The sequence below is a fragment of the Prionailurus bengalensis genome, chromosome A3 (assembly GCF_016509475.1).
Source record: "Prionailurus bengalensis isolate Pbe53 chromosome A3, Fcat_Pben_1.1_paternal_pri, whole genome shotgun sequence".
Taxonomy (NCBI): Eukaryota; Metazoa; Chordata; class Mammalia; order Carnivora; family Felidae; genus Prionailurus; species Prionailurus bengalensis.
In genome coordinates, this window is record NC_057354.1 from 133,478,110 (window position 1) to 133,491,334 (window position 13,225).

Sequence of the window (13,225 nt, forward strand, 5' to 3'; positions counted from 1 at the left end):
CCTGTGGCTTTGTAGTCTTTCCCTTTTGGCTTCTGGTTTTGGGGCATGCTCAGAAAGTCCTTCTGCACTCCAAGATCATCCAGACACCTATACTCGTTTACTTCTAACGCTGTAACGTATATGTGGATGTAAAGGTTATGACGTTTAGATCTTTGATCCATCCGGGATTTCCTCTGGGGCATAAAGAATAAGGAAGCGATCTAGTTCGGAAAGCAAATTTAGCTTTAAAATACAATGAATACAAATTTCCAGGTATTATTTATAAAACTTATTTTAATTTTGTCAAGGAACATTCATAATTTAAAAAATAATACAGAGTTCACTTGTTTTCCAATACATGTTTTTATAAGCACATTTGCTACATATGTGTGTCTATGTAAGCATGTATATGTAATAAAGTTCTACTTTCCACGATTCTCTGGAATATTATAATTTGACATTATTGTCACTATTGAGATATTTTCCCAAGAGAGTTTCGATTTCATTTTGCTCAGTATTTTCTCCCTTTCCTGGATCTTGAAGATTTCTTTTTCGTTTTACTGTATTTTGTTTTGAAAAGTCTCTTTTCAATTAAGCTCACTTCTTCATGGAGAAAAGAGGTCTTTATTCTTAGCAGGAAGGCGAAGAGGTTTATTATGAACTGATAACTCAGAGAAAAATTTGATTCTTCATAGGTCGTCACATGTTTACAATAGCTAGAGAGGGAAGAAAAAGGAAGAAGTTATCTTAAAATGGCCATTTGGAAATGTATGCACCTATCCCTGACACATCCACTAAACAACCTAGCAAATATATGTGGTTCGGCTTAAAACAGTACTCTGAGTTGGGAGGAAACTTGGAACACTGGCAAATCTCCTTAATTTTAGAGGACAAGAGGTCAGCACCACCCATAGCTACCAGGCCAGGGTACCGGACGCCCCAGAGCCAGGCTTCACAATTCCTCGCCCAGACGTCCTTCCGTCCCAGGTGGGCTGTTCTCCTTATCCCGCTCGAGGCAAACAACGGCACACAGGAAGGGATTCTGGGCATATTTTTTAAAATAAAAGAAAATAAATAATCCCTAATCCCCACCCAAAATAAGACACCAGCCTTGATAACGTAGCCCGCAATCTTGTGCCTATTACAGAAACAAGAGTTTACAAAGCAATTTCACTGATCTTAGAAAGTAGTAGAACCTGCATCTGAGCAAAGCTCCAACTACCACCAAATCTCTAATTACGGACCCCTAACTCACTCTAACTCTCCATCTCTAACTAAACCAAGGTGTAGGCAATCCAGGGCACAGACGAACTAGTCTCAGGGGCTGTGATCAGCAAAATGCAGGCTATGGGAAATTACACAGAACAAAAGGCCTGGGTTCTTCAACAAGTAATTTTTCCCTGCAAGGGGTAAAAAAAAAAAAAAAAAAAAGACACACAAGGGGAATATACAAACGAAAACACTCAAGGAACACCTTAGCTGCTTCCAGTGTATAGGCCTTATTTGGATTGAATTCTATTAAAAATTTCGTAGCAATTGGAAAAATCTAAACATTGGCTGCATGTTTGATAGTATTACAGAATTACTATTAGTTTTTAAATGTCTGATTAATGCTATTATGGTTTTGTTTTTAAAAATATTATGACATTTGAGATATGCTTCCAGATAATCTAGGGGTGGGGGTGAGGAGGGAGTCGGCGTGGGTGAAGCAAGTCCAGTCATGCTAACGGCAGTTAAAGCCGAATGACAGGTACAGGGAGGAGGGTTCATTAAACTAGTCTCTCTATTTTTTAATATACTTGACATTTTCCATAATAAGAAGCTTAAAAAACAAGTAAACAACATACATAGGATATGCGCTTTCAGGATTTATCTAACATATATGATCCTCGGTTCCTGAAAGAAAGTTAATGTTTGCCCCACAAAACTCTGCCCCCATCAGTTGTGACTACGGACAACTATACTCGGTTCTCTGACCTATAAAATAGGAAAAAATAACAGTGCCTGCCGCCGAGAGTAGACAAAAGCATTGAATGAGAGCATATATTAAGCACTTAACCCTATGGTTGGCACCTAGCAGGGGCTCAAAAATGTTCACTTCCACTATACTCCTTTAAAATTGATTTTTGTTTTCACTTAAAGTCTTAAGACTACTCGAATGATGATATACAACAAAGCCAACCTCCTACCATATTCACTAAGAGGAAATTTAAAAGCCTCAACTATTCATTGATTGGTTTAACAGAAATCAAATATAAGCCATTTACATGAATTCTCACAAAGTGGTGCCCTCTTTTCTTTTAAATTTCAGCTATTGTGAGAGAGATTCTTTCAGACAAACAGTTACAACAAAAAGGGTTGTTACCTTGCGAGGCTCTACCTCTAGGCCAGAAAGATAACAAAAGGCACACAAATTATTTGCTCCCATAAGGGCTTTTATTTTTAAGCTGAATCCCTAGGAATACCTTCTAAGGATTATATTCTTTATCACAAACTCAGAAAACTATCCTAGAGTTATAAGCCATCAAACTGAATATAACATACAACAGTTTGTTATTGCCAAGTATTCTGCTGTGAGAAGAACATGGGCCAACTGATGTTCCTTGATCTCTGACACGGAAAATAAATGAGTGTGGCAAATGGATGCTATAAGAATATGCTTACACAAACAATTTTATGTGAAGGGATGAAGTATAGGTTTACATTTAAAAGAGGGGGCAGTCAGTGTAAAGGTACATTTGAACTTCCTCATGAGAGCTTCCTTGAAAGAAGTTCAAACGTCTGCAAAAAGAATAGTTTCACAAGTCTGTATACGTACAAAAATAAACCTAACACGAGTTAATGTTTTGGTGGTCTGAAATAGGTTCAAATTTGGCATGTGACATATTTGAGTACTTTTTTTTTTTACTATAGTTTAAAATACTAGTTAAAATTAAAATTTTTATTTATTTTAAAAAGTTTTTAAAATATTTACTTATTTTTGAGAGAGAGACAGACAGGCAGACAGACACAGCGTGAAGGGGAGAGGGGCAGAGAGAGAGGGAGACACAGAATCCGAAGCAGGGTCCAGGCTTCGAGCTGTCAGCACAGAACCTGATGTGGGGCTTGAACTCATGAACTGTGAAGTCATGACCAGAGTCAAAGTTGGATGCTTAACTGAAACCCTAACCGGATGCCTCTAAAAAATTTTTAATTCAAATAAGATTTTTGTGGGAGCAAAAAAAAAAAAAAAAAGTGTGTGTGTGTGTGTGTGTGTGTGTGTGTGTGTGTGTGTACATCCAAAGCCTCTCCATTTCCCATGGGTGGCAACTTGAAATACCATGGCTGTTCCTCTTCCTGCGGAAGGGGAGAAGAACCACCGGCTCGTCTCAGGGAGGTCAAGGGCAGACACTTGATTAGCCAGTGCGTCCAACAGGCCTTCAGACCGAGCTAACTGCCGGCGACTGGCCTACTTACAGACGGGCACTTGTGGCAACTGAGGAGTATGAAGGGCATTTTGATTCATGAAGACGGCTGGCTCTGCCTCAGGTAAGAAGGATAGACGGCCTCCCGTCGAGAGGTGCTCTTGTCCTCCTTGCCTAGTCCTCCAGGCCTGAGAGTTCGCACAAGATTTTACAGACGCGAGTCTTCCGCGTGACAAAATTCTCTACACAGCTGAAGATCTGCTCTCCTCAGCAACAGAACACTTCATTTTAACCATTTTGTACGGACACCTTTTAAAACTGAACGATTCGTGACTCGGTTATCTTAAACAGAGCACATTCAATATAATGTGTTTTAGCCTTTACAATTATATTGTTACCGGCTGTCCATTTTTACTGTAAAAATACTAGAAAGTACAGCTAAGAAAAACAAACCCAAAGAGAATGCACACGGCATGTGGGTCTTGCTCTGTGTTCAAGCGGAGGCCCCATCGGGCTTATCTTGTGGCGTGGAGGGACTGGACTGTGTGTCGTGAATGAACTCCAGACGGCTGTAATTTGAATTCTTCTGTCTGCTTCTGCTTCTGATGCCGGCTCCTCCACCGTTTACCGGGCGGGTGTCACTTACGTCTGCTGTCAAGATGGTTATCAGCACAGCCCTTCTCGGTGTCCCTCCTACTTTGGTTCTTTCGACGATGCGGAGTTTGGAAATCAGACAACTCCGCCTGGCAGAAATACACCCGAAGGCAGAGTAAGCAGGCTGTGAGCGAGGGGCCGAGGGGCTTTCTGAGAAAAGTGCATCAGCTCCAGTCCTGGACCCTGGGGCATTTTTATTGGTTCGCTGAAGCCTTTTTTGCTTACCCTCTGGTTCTAGGCTACGGTCGAAATGGGCAAGGTTGACAGGATTTTGGCGCATAAAGTCACGGTATCACTGATGCTTCGTCTATAGGTGATAATTTTTAGCCTTAACAGTTGGCGCAGAGAGAAAAAAAATCTCCGCTGTTTCAACTCTGACTACACCAAGGTCTCTTTGTAACTGTCTTCTATCACCCGTGACATCTGTGAAGAACGTCTAGAAATACACTGGCTGCGCCACGGGAAGAGCATAAAGGTACGATGAGCGCCTCCCTCCCTCCCTCAGGACCGACCCTGCAGGTGGACGAGACAGAAGGGCGCCAGATCACCACTTCCTAACGTGCTGGTCTCAAGCGGGGGCTCCTCACCGGCCGGGACTACGACCTTTCCTCTTCCTTTTGACGAAATCTGAAAACCTGAAAGAGTCGTGGCGCTGACCACTGCAAAGGAATGCATCACCTCAGACACGGAGCTGACCCGGGGGTCGGGATTCCAGCATTTCCCTGACGGCGGCACCCCGGTCATTCTAGACTCTGCTCAGCCTTTCTTAAGCAGTGAATTTTAATGCAGATGACTTCATTTTGTTACTTACTTTTGGATTTTCTACAGCTTACTTACCTTTGATTGATACTCAACTTAGGAAGAGAAACTCTTTAACAGAAAATTAGGTTTACTGAAAACAATGATCGTAGTTATCATTTACTGAGATTTACTAGGTGCCAGACACCAAACATCTCATTTAATTCTCATCTCTATTTTCCATTCATTCATTCAACGAGTAATTGGCGAGCACCTAGGCCCCGTTTTAGCCTCTGGGAGTGTTCACTAATTCATTAAGACAGAGTCCCTGCACTCAAGGACCTTCCAGTCTATTCCAGTGTGAGAAGGCAAGCAAGTAAGCAAATATAATAACAATCTAGTCAATAGTGACAGAAGCTATAAGAAAGAAAAAATAGGCAAGGGGAACAGGGGGTGATGAGGTGTGTGTGTGTGTGTGTGTATGTGTGTGTGTGGGGGGGTAGCTGGTGCTAGTTTAGACAGGATGGTGAAGAGACACTAGAGCAAACACCTGACAGAAGTGAGCCCTTGAGGACACAGGGAGGAAGACCACTCCGGGCTGGGGGCACAACAGGTGCAAAGGCCGGCGTGAGGAGGGCGCTTGGCCAGCTCGAGCCACGGCCAGGAGGCCGGCGTGAGCAAAGGCAGCGAACACGGAGAAAAGGAGGGAAGCAGGGAAGGGCAGAGAGCTCTGGGGGGTCTTCGGACTTTCCTGTGGGTGAGAGCGGAGCCCCTGGAGGTTTCGAGAAGAGGGCAAAGATCGGCATCACGCGCTGTTTGCGCCACGGGAAAAACAGAAGGACGTGAGCCCCCCCCCTCACTCGCGCAAACGCTGGTTTTGCAACTGGGGCCACAGAGCCGTAGAGCGGGAAGTGACCTGCTCGCTGTGGGCAGAGCGGGGCCGGGGGACGGACAGCCGGCTGCACTGGCACATCCTCTTTACGGGGAGACTGCCGGACAGACGGTTTCTATGCATCAAGACTGAGATTAGTATCGGATGAGCTTGGTGTAAAAATACAAAGTCACAACGAAAAAAGTCTTTATATCCTAAAACTCTTTTCAGCTTTGTTGAGATAGTATCGACACGACGTATGTTAAGTTCACAGCGTGCGACGTACATGTCGTGAAAGGATTATCGCAGTAAAGCGAGTTAACACCTCCATCCCTAAAACTCTTAAGCGGGACTCAATGCATTAATTCCATTTTTCTTGATTCTAAGCCCAACATCTTCTTCTTTTTTTTTTTTAAATTTTTTAACGTTTATTCATTTTTCAGAGATGGAGAGAAACAGAGCATGAGCAGGGGAGGGGCAGAGAGAGGGGGAGACACAGAATCCGAAGCAGGCTCCAGGCTCTGAGCTGTCAGCACAGAGCCCGATGCAGGGCTCGAACCCACGGACCGTGAGATCATGACCTGAGCTGACATCGGAAGGTTAACCAACTGAGCCACCCAGGCGCCCCGCCCAACATCTTCCTAATTCCAACAAATGACCTATCTGGTCCTCACGACAGCTCTAAGTTTAGGTGACTTTTTGAATTAGAAAAGAATACTGCTTCATGCCAAACGAGGGATTTCATGATTTTTTTTTTTATCCTTTGATTTTTTAAAAGCATCACATACCTTCTACAGAATTTCTGTGTACTTAGCCAGTAGAGTGAGTTCTTGGTTGTCAGTGACTGGCCTTTGTTCTTCAGGATCCCCTGGAGGCTGTGTCCGTGGAAACAGGTTCTAGCCGCGTCTCCTTCAGCCCAGTTGAACTGAAAACTTGAAGGCTTTTTTCTTCCAACAGTTGGTGTTGAATCAACCAATGTGCTAAATTGTTTTTGTAGATCCACCACCATTTCTGGAAATGGGAGGAAAAAAGGAGAGGAATAAAATGAAAACTAATGTTAAATCACAGATACTGCCTGTAGTTTACTTGTCAGTAACGTACTAACGTCGGTTTCTGAGTTTTGATAAACGCACCAAGATAATGAAAGGCGAAAACGGTAAGGGAAACTGAGACTGGATGAGGGACACTGGGGAACTACTTAAAAAAGACTAAAATGGCAAATTTTATATTATGTATTTTTACCACAATTAGGGGGGGAAAAATTAACAAGACAACCTAAAGGCAATTCTCCAAACCAAAGAGTTCTGAGTGTCATAGAAAGATAGGATTTCAGATTTTGGTGGGAACTTAAGTTCTGTTTTAAAAAATGCAACGTTCCTGAAATAGATTCCCATGGAGATTTCTTGCAGATGATGATGTTTCTTTGGATGTGCATTGAAACGCTTGTTGAAGAAGTAAAAAAAAGCTCCTTCGGCACTCACCTTTTTTTTTTAAAAACTATTTTTATTTATTTACGCAATCTCTACACCCAAAGTGGGGCTCAAACTCACGACCCCCATATCAAGAATAGCACGCTCTTCTGACTGAGCCAGCCAGGCACCCCTAGGCACGCCCTTTTCAAGTCAAGATATTTAGCTTTTCTACATGGTGATGCTACAGGGCATTAACAGCAACCACAACTCACCTCTTCTTTTAAATGCCACTGCTCTGTCAATGGATGAGTGGTAGAGTGGCTTTTCGCTTTTCCACAGGTACCTGCACAACACAGAAAAACATGCGGAGTACGATGCAGAAGAAATGGACCTAAACACAGTTCAGAAAAGTTTCTCTGAAGCGATCTCTGAAATTCCTGCTGTTCGGTGTCACACCTCTGCCTTGGAATGACCTACTGACACGGGTCTGTAGCACTTATGTCATAGATGTAAGTGAGGAGCGCTGAAGGTGACAGCAAGCCAACAGAATGACGTGCTCATCCCCAAACTCTCCCAGGTGGCATAAGGTCCTGAAGAAGCTATGAATTATATAAAAATGTAGAAATGGTTTCCTTCACCATAAAATTCTCTTGCTGTCTGTTCTCATAAAGTGAAACCACCTAAGAAACCACTGTTCTTTGTGCCTTGGCCAACTGCCCTTTTGCTGAGGATTAAATCAGAGGTGTCCTGATTCTGGTAACTCATACGAGGTGAACAGTCAGCACGAAGCTTCTGATGTAGTGATGCAATCGATGCTGATAAGTGACAGTTTTCCTGAAAATTACGTATGAGCTAAATTTTAGTGAACCATACATTTAAAATATATCCGAGAGCTTGTCATTGAAACTTATGGGAAACGAGTTTGTGATTCTTTCAAATATCTTTTTTGTTATTTATTTTCTTGAATAATAAGCGTTAACAATGTACTCGGGGGGAAAATAATAAAGAAGTTCCCTAAATGCTTTAATCCCAATCAGTGGATAAACCCGCTATTAAAAATTCCTTGTGGGGGTGCCTGGGTGGCTCAGTAGGTTGAGCGTCTGACTTTGGCTCAGGTCACGATCTCACGGTTCGTGAGTTCGAGCCCTGCATCGGGCTCTGTGCTGATAGCTCAGAGCCTGGAGCCTGCTTCGGATGCTGTGTCTCCCTCTCTCTGTGCCCCTCTCCCCACCCAAAATAAATAAACATTAAAAAATTAAGAAAAAAATTCCTTGTGATACCTAATCTAGATAGATTTTCTTATGCATTTATAATAAATGCCTCTACAGGTAGCAATTGTGCTATAATCAAGAAGGCATCTTGGGTCATACGCCTAGAAAATGGGAAAAGCGATGTAAAATGACATTTTAACTGTCTAAACACTCCTTCTTTAAATTTGTACTTTGCTTACCTCTTCCCCAAACTATAAAAGCTACAAAAAACAGAGGCACGTCACAAAGTCCTAATGTTTTCTGTAGGAATCCTATATGCTTCCCACCAGTCTTCCCATTCTATTTCCCAACTATTAAAACCTAAGGTATCATTTACACCCCCCCCCCCCCCCGCCCCCAGCTCAGTGTACAGGTCGGCCGGCTCAGACACACACACACACACAGCGGCGTAATGACCACCATGGTGAGTATACAGAGCAGGCCCGTCAACCCAAGGTCTCCCGTGCCTCTTCACAGACAACCCCTCCCCACGCTCCCACGTCCCTGATCTCAGGCCACTGCTGATGTTTTTCCATCTCTCGAATTTAGCCTTTCCCAGAATGCCATATAAAGGGAATCATACCACATGTCACCTTTGGGGACTTTTATTCAGCATAATGCATTTCAGTCATTCGCATTGTGGATGCATCCGAAGTCTGTTCCTTTCACTGCCGAACCGTATCTCATTGTACAGACATATTCCGCTTGGTTTATCCATTCACCTGCTGGAGGGCATTTGGGTAGTTGCCACTTTTTGGCCATTGTGAATGGAGCCCGTACAAACATTCGAATGGTGATTTTTACGTGAAGTTATCCTTTCACTTGGGTAACTATGCAAGAGTGAAATTACTACATAGTGTTATTAATGTTTAAATGTATGTTTCACATTATGAGAAACGGTCAAACTTCCAAAATGGCTGAACCATTCTGAATTCCCACATTTGGTATGGTCTTTTTTGTTCATGTCGCTTTGTTTTTGGCCATTCTAACTGGTGTGTAATGATATCTTGTTGTGGTTTTAATTTGCATTTCCCTATTAACTAATGATATTGGGCATCATTTCATACGTCTTTAAAAATTTTTTTAAAATAAGGTCAGCTGCTTCTTCTTTTTTTTAATGTTTGTTTATTTATTTTTGAAAGTGTGAGAGAGAGCGAGAGAGAGACCCCGTGTGTGTGCATAGAGGGAAGGGGCAGAGACAGAGGGGGACAGAGAATCCCAAGCCGGCTCTTTGTTCTCAGTGCAGAGCCCAACACGGGGCTTGAACTCACAAACCATAAGATCATGACCTGAGCCAAAATGAAGAGGCAGATGCTTAACTGATTGAGCCACCCAGGGGCCCCATACATCTTCTTTAGTGAAGTATTTAGTGAAATTCAAATCCTTTGTCCATTTAAAAAATTGGGTTTTTTGTCTGTTTTCTTACTGTATGGGAATGCTTAATATTATTCTAGATACAAATCTTTTATCAGGTATGTGATGTGCACATATTTTCTCCCACTGTATCGCTTCTCATTCTCTTAACAGTGTCTTTTGAGGACAGATATTGTTTCTTCTGATGAAGTCCAACTTATAATTTCTTTCTTTTATAGATCACACTTCGGTTATCATATCTACGGAACTGTGCCTCACCCAAAAGGCTGCAAAGATTTTCTGCACATGCTTTTAAATTTTCTTCCATGTTCTTCTCAGCATCTTCCGTAACAACTGGAAGTCATGAAGACAAACTCTTAAGCTGTGATTAGGCTTTCAACTACTGTTTATTAATGTTTTTCATGATCTCATACATAGTGACCTATACTTAGCTACAGGAGACACTTTAACATTCGTCTGACAACATGGAAGATGACGTTCAGAATAACGGGAGAAAAAATGACAAATTTACGTCAAAAATAGGGGTGGGGTAGGGTGAAACAGACAGGTAACAGATTGCACACACAGGGGCTGTGTGCCCAAGCACTGGTCAGTAGTGATTCACTTAGCTCAAAGCACCTACCCTATGAAGAAGGATTTTGGTAACGGATCCCCTGGACAGTCTCTTCCCTGGGCGCTGTTCTCCCAGCCATTTTGAAGATGCCATTTTGAAAACAGACACCTCTCTTTGGGCAGTAAATTCTCCCCTAGAGTAGCTGAAAGTCAGCAAGTCTTTGATGTGCAATTGAAGGCTGAAATATCAGTTGGGGTTCTAATAGCTATGTCTGAAGTGTGAGTCGGTGCCTGGTTTGAGCTAATAAATGCCTAGTTACCACCGAGACGCCAAGTGGCATGGCCCCTGAATACCTAGCCTCTCAGGATCGGTCAGGACAGCCCGCTGGCCCCATAAAAGGCCCGACGTCTGGTTCTCCAATATAACCTGAGACAACGGAACCAACTCCTGTTCTTGCTGCTAGTATTTTACCTGCTGAGACCCAACGACTGAGGAGACCTTCCTTCTCTGACAAGGAAGGGGAAGGACCCAGTTTCCTGGGTCCCCACAGGCTGTCAGAAGAAGTTCCCGCCCCACCTCTTCTCTTCCATCACTGTGTCAAACCTGAATCTCGAGAAACTGCTACACCTCTCTCCTTTCTGGCAAGGATCCTCCTCCCCACAGGGCCTTATTCAGCTCCACAAGTCTGTTTCTCTATTTAAAAGCTCTCTGAAATGTAGATGAAAAATTCTACCTGTGAAAAGTGAAATTTAGGTCTTAGAGCACAAAGCAGGCATTATTATCCCTCCTTCATTGATGAGGAACCTGGAGTTGGATGAATTCTCATTTTTAACTCATTTGAGGAGCCTTTATTTTTCTCAAAGTATACAAAATTAGTTGATCAAATGAGGGTTATTCTAAATTTACATAAAATACACAGACATTAATTTTTTCTTCAAAGTCTTGTAAAGACTCAAAGTTCTAAGAATCGATATAAAACTCTTCAAACCAGAGATCAATAGAAATGTACTCTATGTTATATAAAATATAATGTCTACGAAAATTTACAAGCGATCCAAATTTCAGTGCACCAAGGCTAAAAAATTAAGTAACGTGCCCACGGTCACACAACTAGTCTGTATGCAATCAGGATTCAAACCCAGCACTGTCCGTCTCCACGGCCATGCTCTTTCCCCTCTATCGCAGTGAACCTACATCAGAACGAGGGTTCAAAGTCAAATGGCGAGACCGACTGAATTAAATATCTTCTCTTTCAGTTTTCTTCTGTTTTGCTTTTTGTGGGGATCTTTATTTGGGGGAATATTCCAACTGCCTGTGTCAGACTGATATTTGTAGTCTTTGTGATACCGGAAAGCAGATGAAAAATGTTCAACTTCGAGAAAGGGGAAGAAGGAGGAATATTAGAAATGGAGGCGAGACTCATGCAAATTATAAAAAGTTAGTAACTGAGTGCCACGTGGTGCTCTGGATTGGATCCCAGGTTAGAAATAGGACATTAATGGAAACACTGGTGAAATCCAAATAAAATCTGGAGTCGAGTTAATAGGAACACAGAAAACAAAGTTGATTAGGATATATGGGCTAGTATTTCTAGAAAAAATGTCACAGTGCTGATGAGTCTAACTAATGAAACTTCAGCTTTCAAATAGAAGGTGACGGACTTGGAAATCAAGTAGGTAAATCTAGAACTAGAAGAGATAACATACTTTGCCCTGGCTTCCTCCCATTCTTGTTTTTTCTCATCAATAGATTTCTTCATAACTTGGTACCATTTTCTGAAATCAAACCATGGCTTATCTGAAAGAAATGAAATCCATGATTAGTAACCAAATAAGTCACATTATAACCACATACCTCGTTCATTTGAGTCTTCATTCATTGACACAAATAAACACTATGGAGTCAACATTTTGGGGATTAAGGAGTCACTGTCTCTGTACTCCCACATGATTCCTGAGCAATCCGTCACTAAGTTCCTACCTATATTGTGGCCCTAACTAGATTATACTAAAACCTGTGTATGCCCGTTTCTCCTACATTTGACTATCATCTCCTTGAGAAGAGAGGACATATTTTAGCTGTCACTACAATCATGACTCTTCTTCCCAACCCAACACCCAGCATAGCGTCCGGCACACGGTGAGGCTCCGATATGTCTGCGAATACTTTTGAATTAAGGCACAAATGACTGATGAATGTGAGAAATGGCACTGTAATAGTTGACACCGGACTTCCAGTTTCATCAGTTCCTATTCCTGTTCTTCCCAATCTGAATCCAAATCCAGAGAATCTAGAGATAAGTAACAAAGGGGATTGTACTGAAGAGCTGGGATGAGTGTGTGCTCAAGATGTCGAGGTTAGAGAGACAACAGAATTGAATGTAGTCGAATATAAAAATTCACTCCTCACTCTTTTACTCAATCCACATGGGGGGATGGGATGATTTCAGAGGGAAAAAAAATAAAATTAAAGGTAAATCAGAAAAGAGGATTGTAGAGTGAGGGAATCAGAAGAAAGGAAAGGAAGATTATTTTAGTGTCTCTAACACCCAACATGGGGCTCGAACTCACGACTTTGAGATCAAGAGTTGCATGCTCTTTTGACTGAGCCATCCAGGTGCCCCAAGGCTGAATTTGTTTATATATTTTCTAATGAAGACAGTCTCCTTCAATGTGTACCTAAGAATCTTTTCAAATGGCCAGTACCATCATCACTGAATTCAATATGGCATCATAGACAATATTGCCACAGAGGAGCAGGAATTACCAAAATAGCTACAAGGACAGGGAAAAACTAGAGTGATTCATATAACACAAAGTTCTGTGAACTTAAATAAGCCACAACTTCGTTAAACCTCAAGTTCCTCATCAATAATGTGGGGAGGCAGGGGACGGTGGACAGCAGGGAAGCAGAGAGAGTGGGGACGGCGACACTCGCCCCGCTGACAGCAGGGATTTATCTGGAGCGTCACAGGGCAGATGATATATCAG

The 13,225-nt window shown here is 42.3% G+C and overlaps 1 protein-coding gene across 1 annotated transcript in view; it reads right to left on the reverse strand.

Moving 5' to 3' along the window:
• Nucleotides 1–255: 255 nt before the first annotated feature.
• The window catches only part of TAF1B (TATA-box binding protein associated factor, RNA polymerase I subunit B), a 71,466-nt gene continuing 58,496 nt past the window's right edge, over nt 256–13,225 (reverse strand). Inside the window, exons 12-15 of the mRNA XM_043604553.1 lie at nt 11,942–12,032; nt 7,331–7,401; nt 6,435–6,657; nt 256–695 (exon numbers count right to left, since the gene is read on the reverse strand). Coding sequence (XP_043460488.1) covers nt 491–695; nt 6,435–6,657; nt 7,331–7,401; nt 11,942–12,032 — 590 coding nt within the window. The 3' untranslated portion in view covers nt 256–490. The remainder of the gene's footprint in view (nt 696–6,434; nt 6,658–7,330; nt 7,402–11,941; nt 12,033–13,225) is intronic.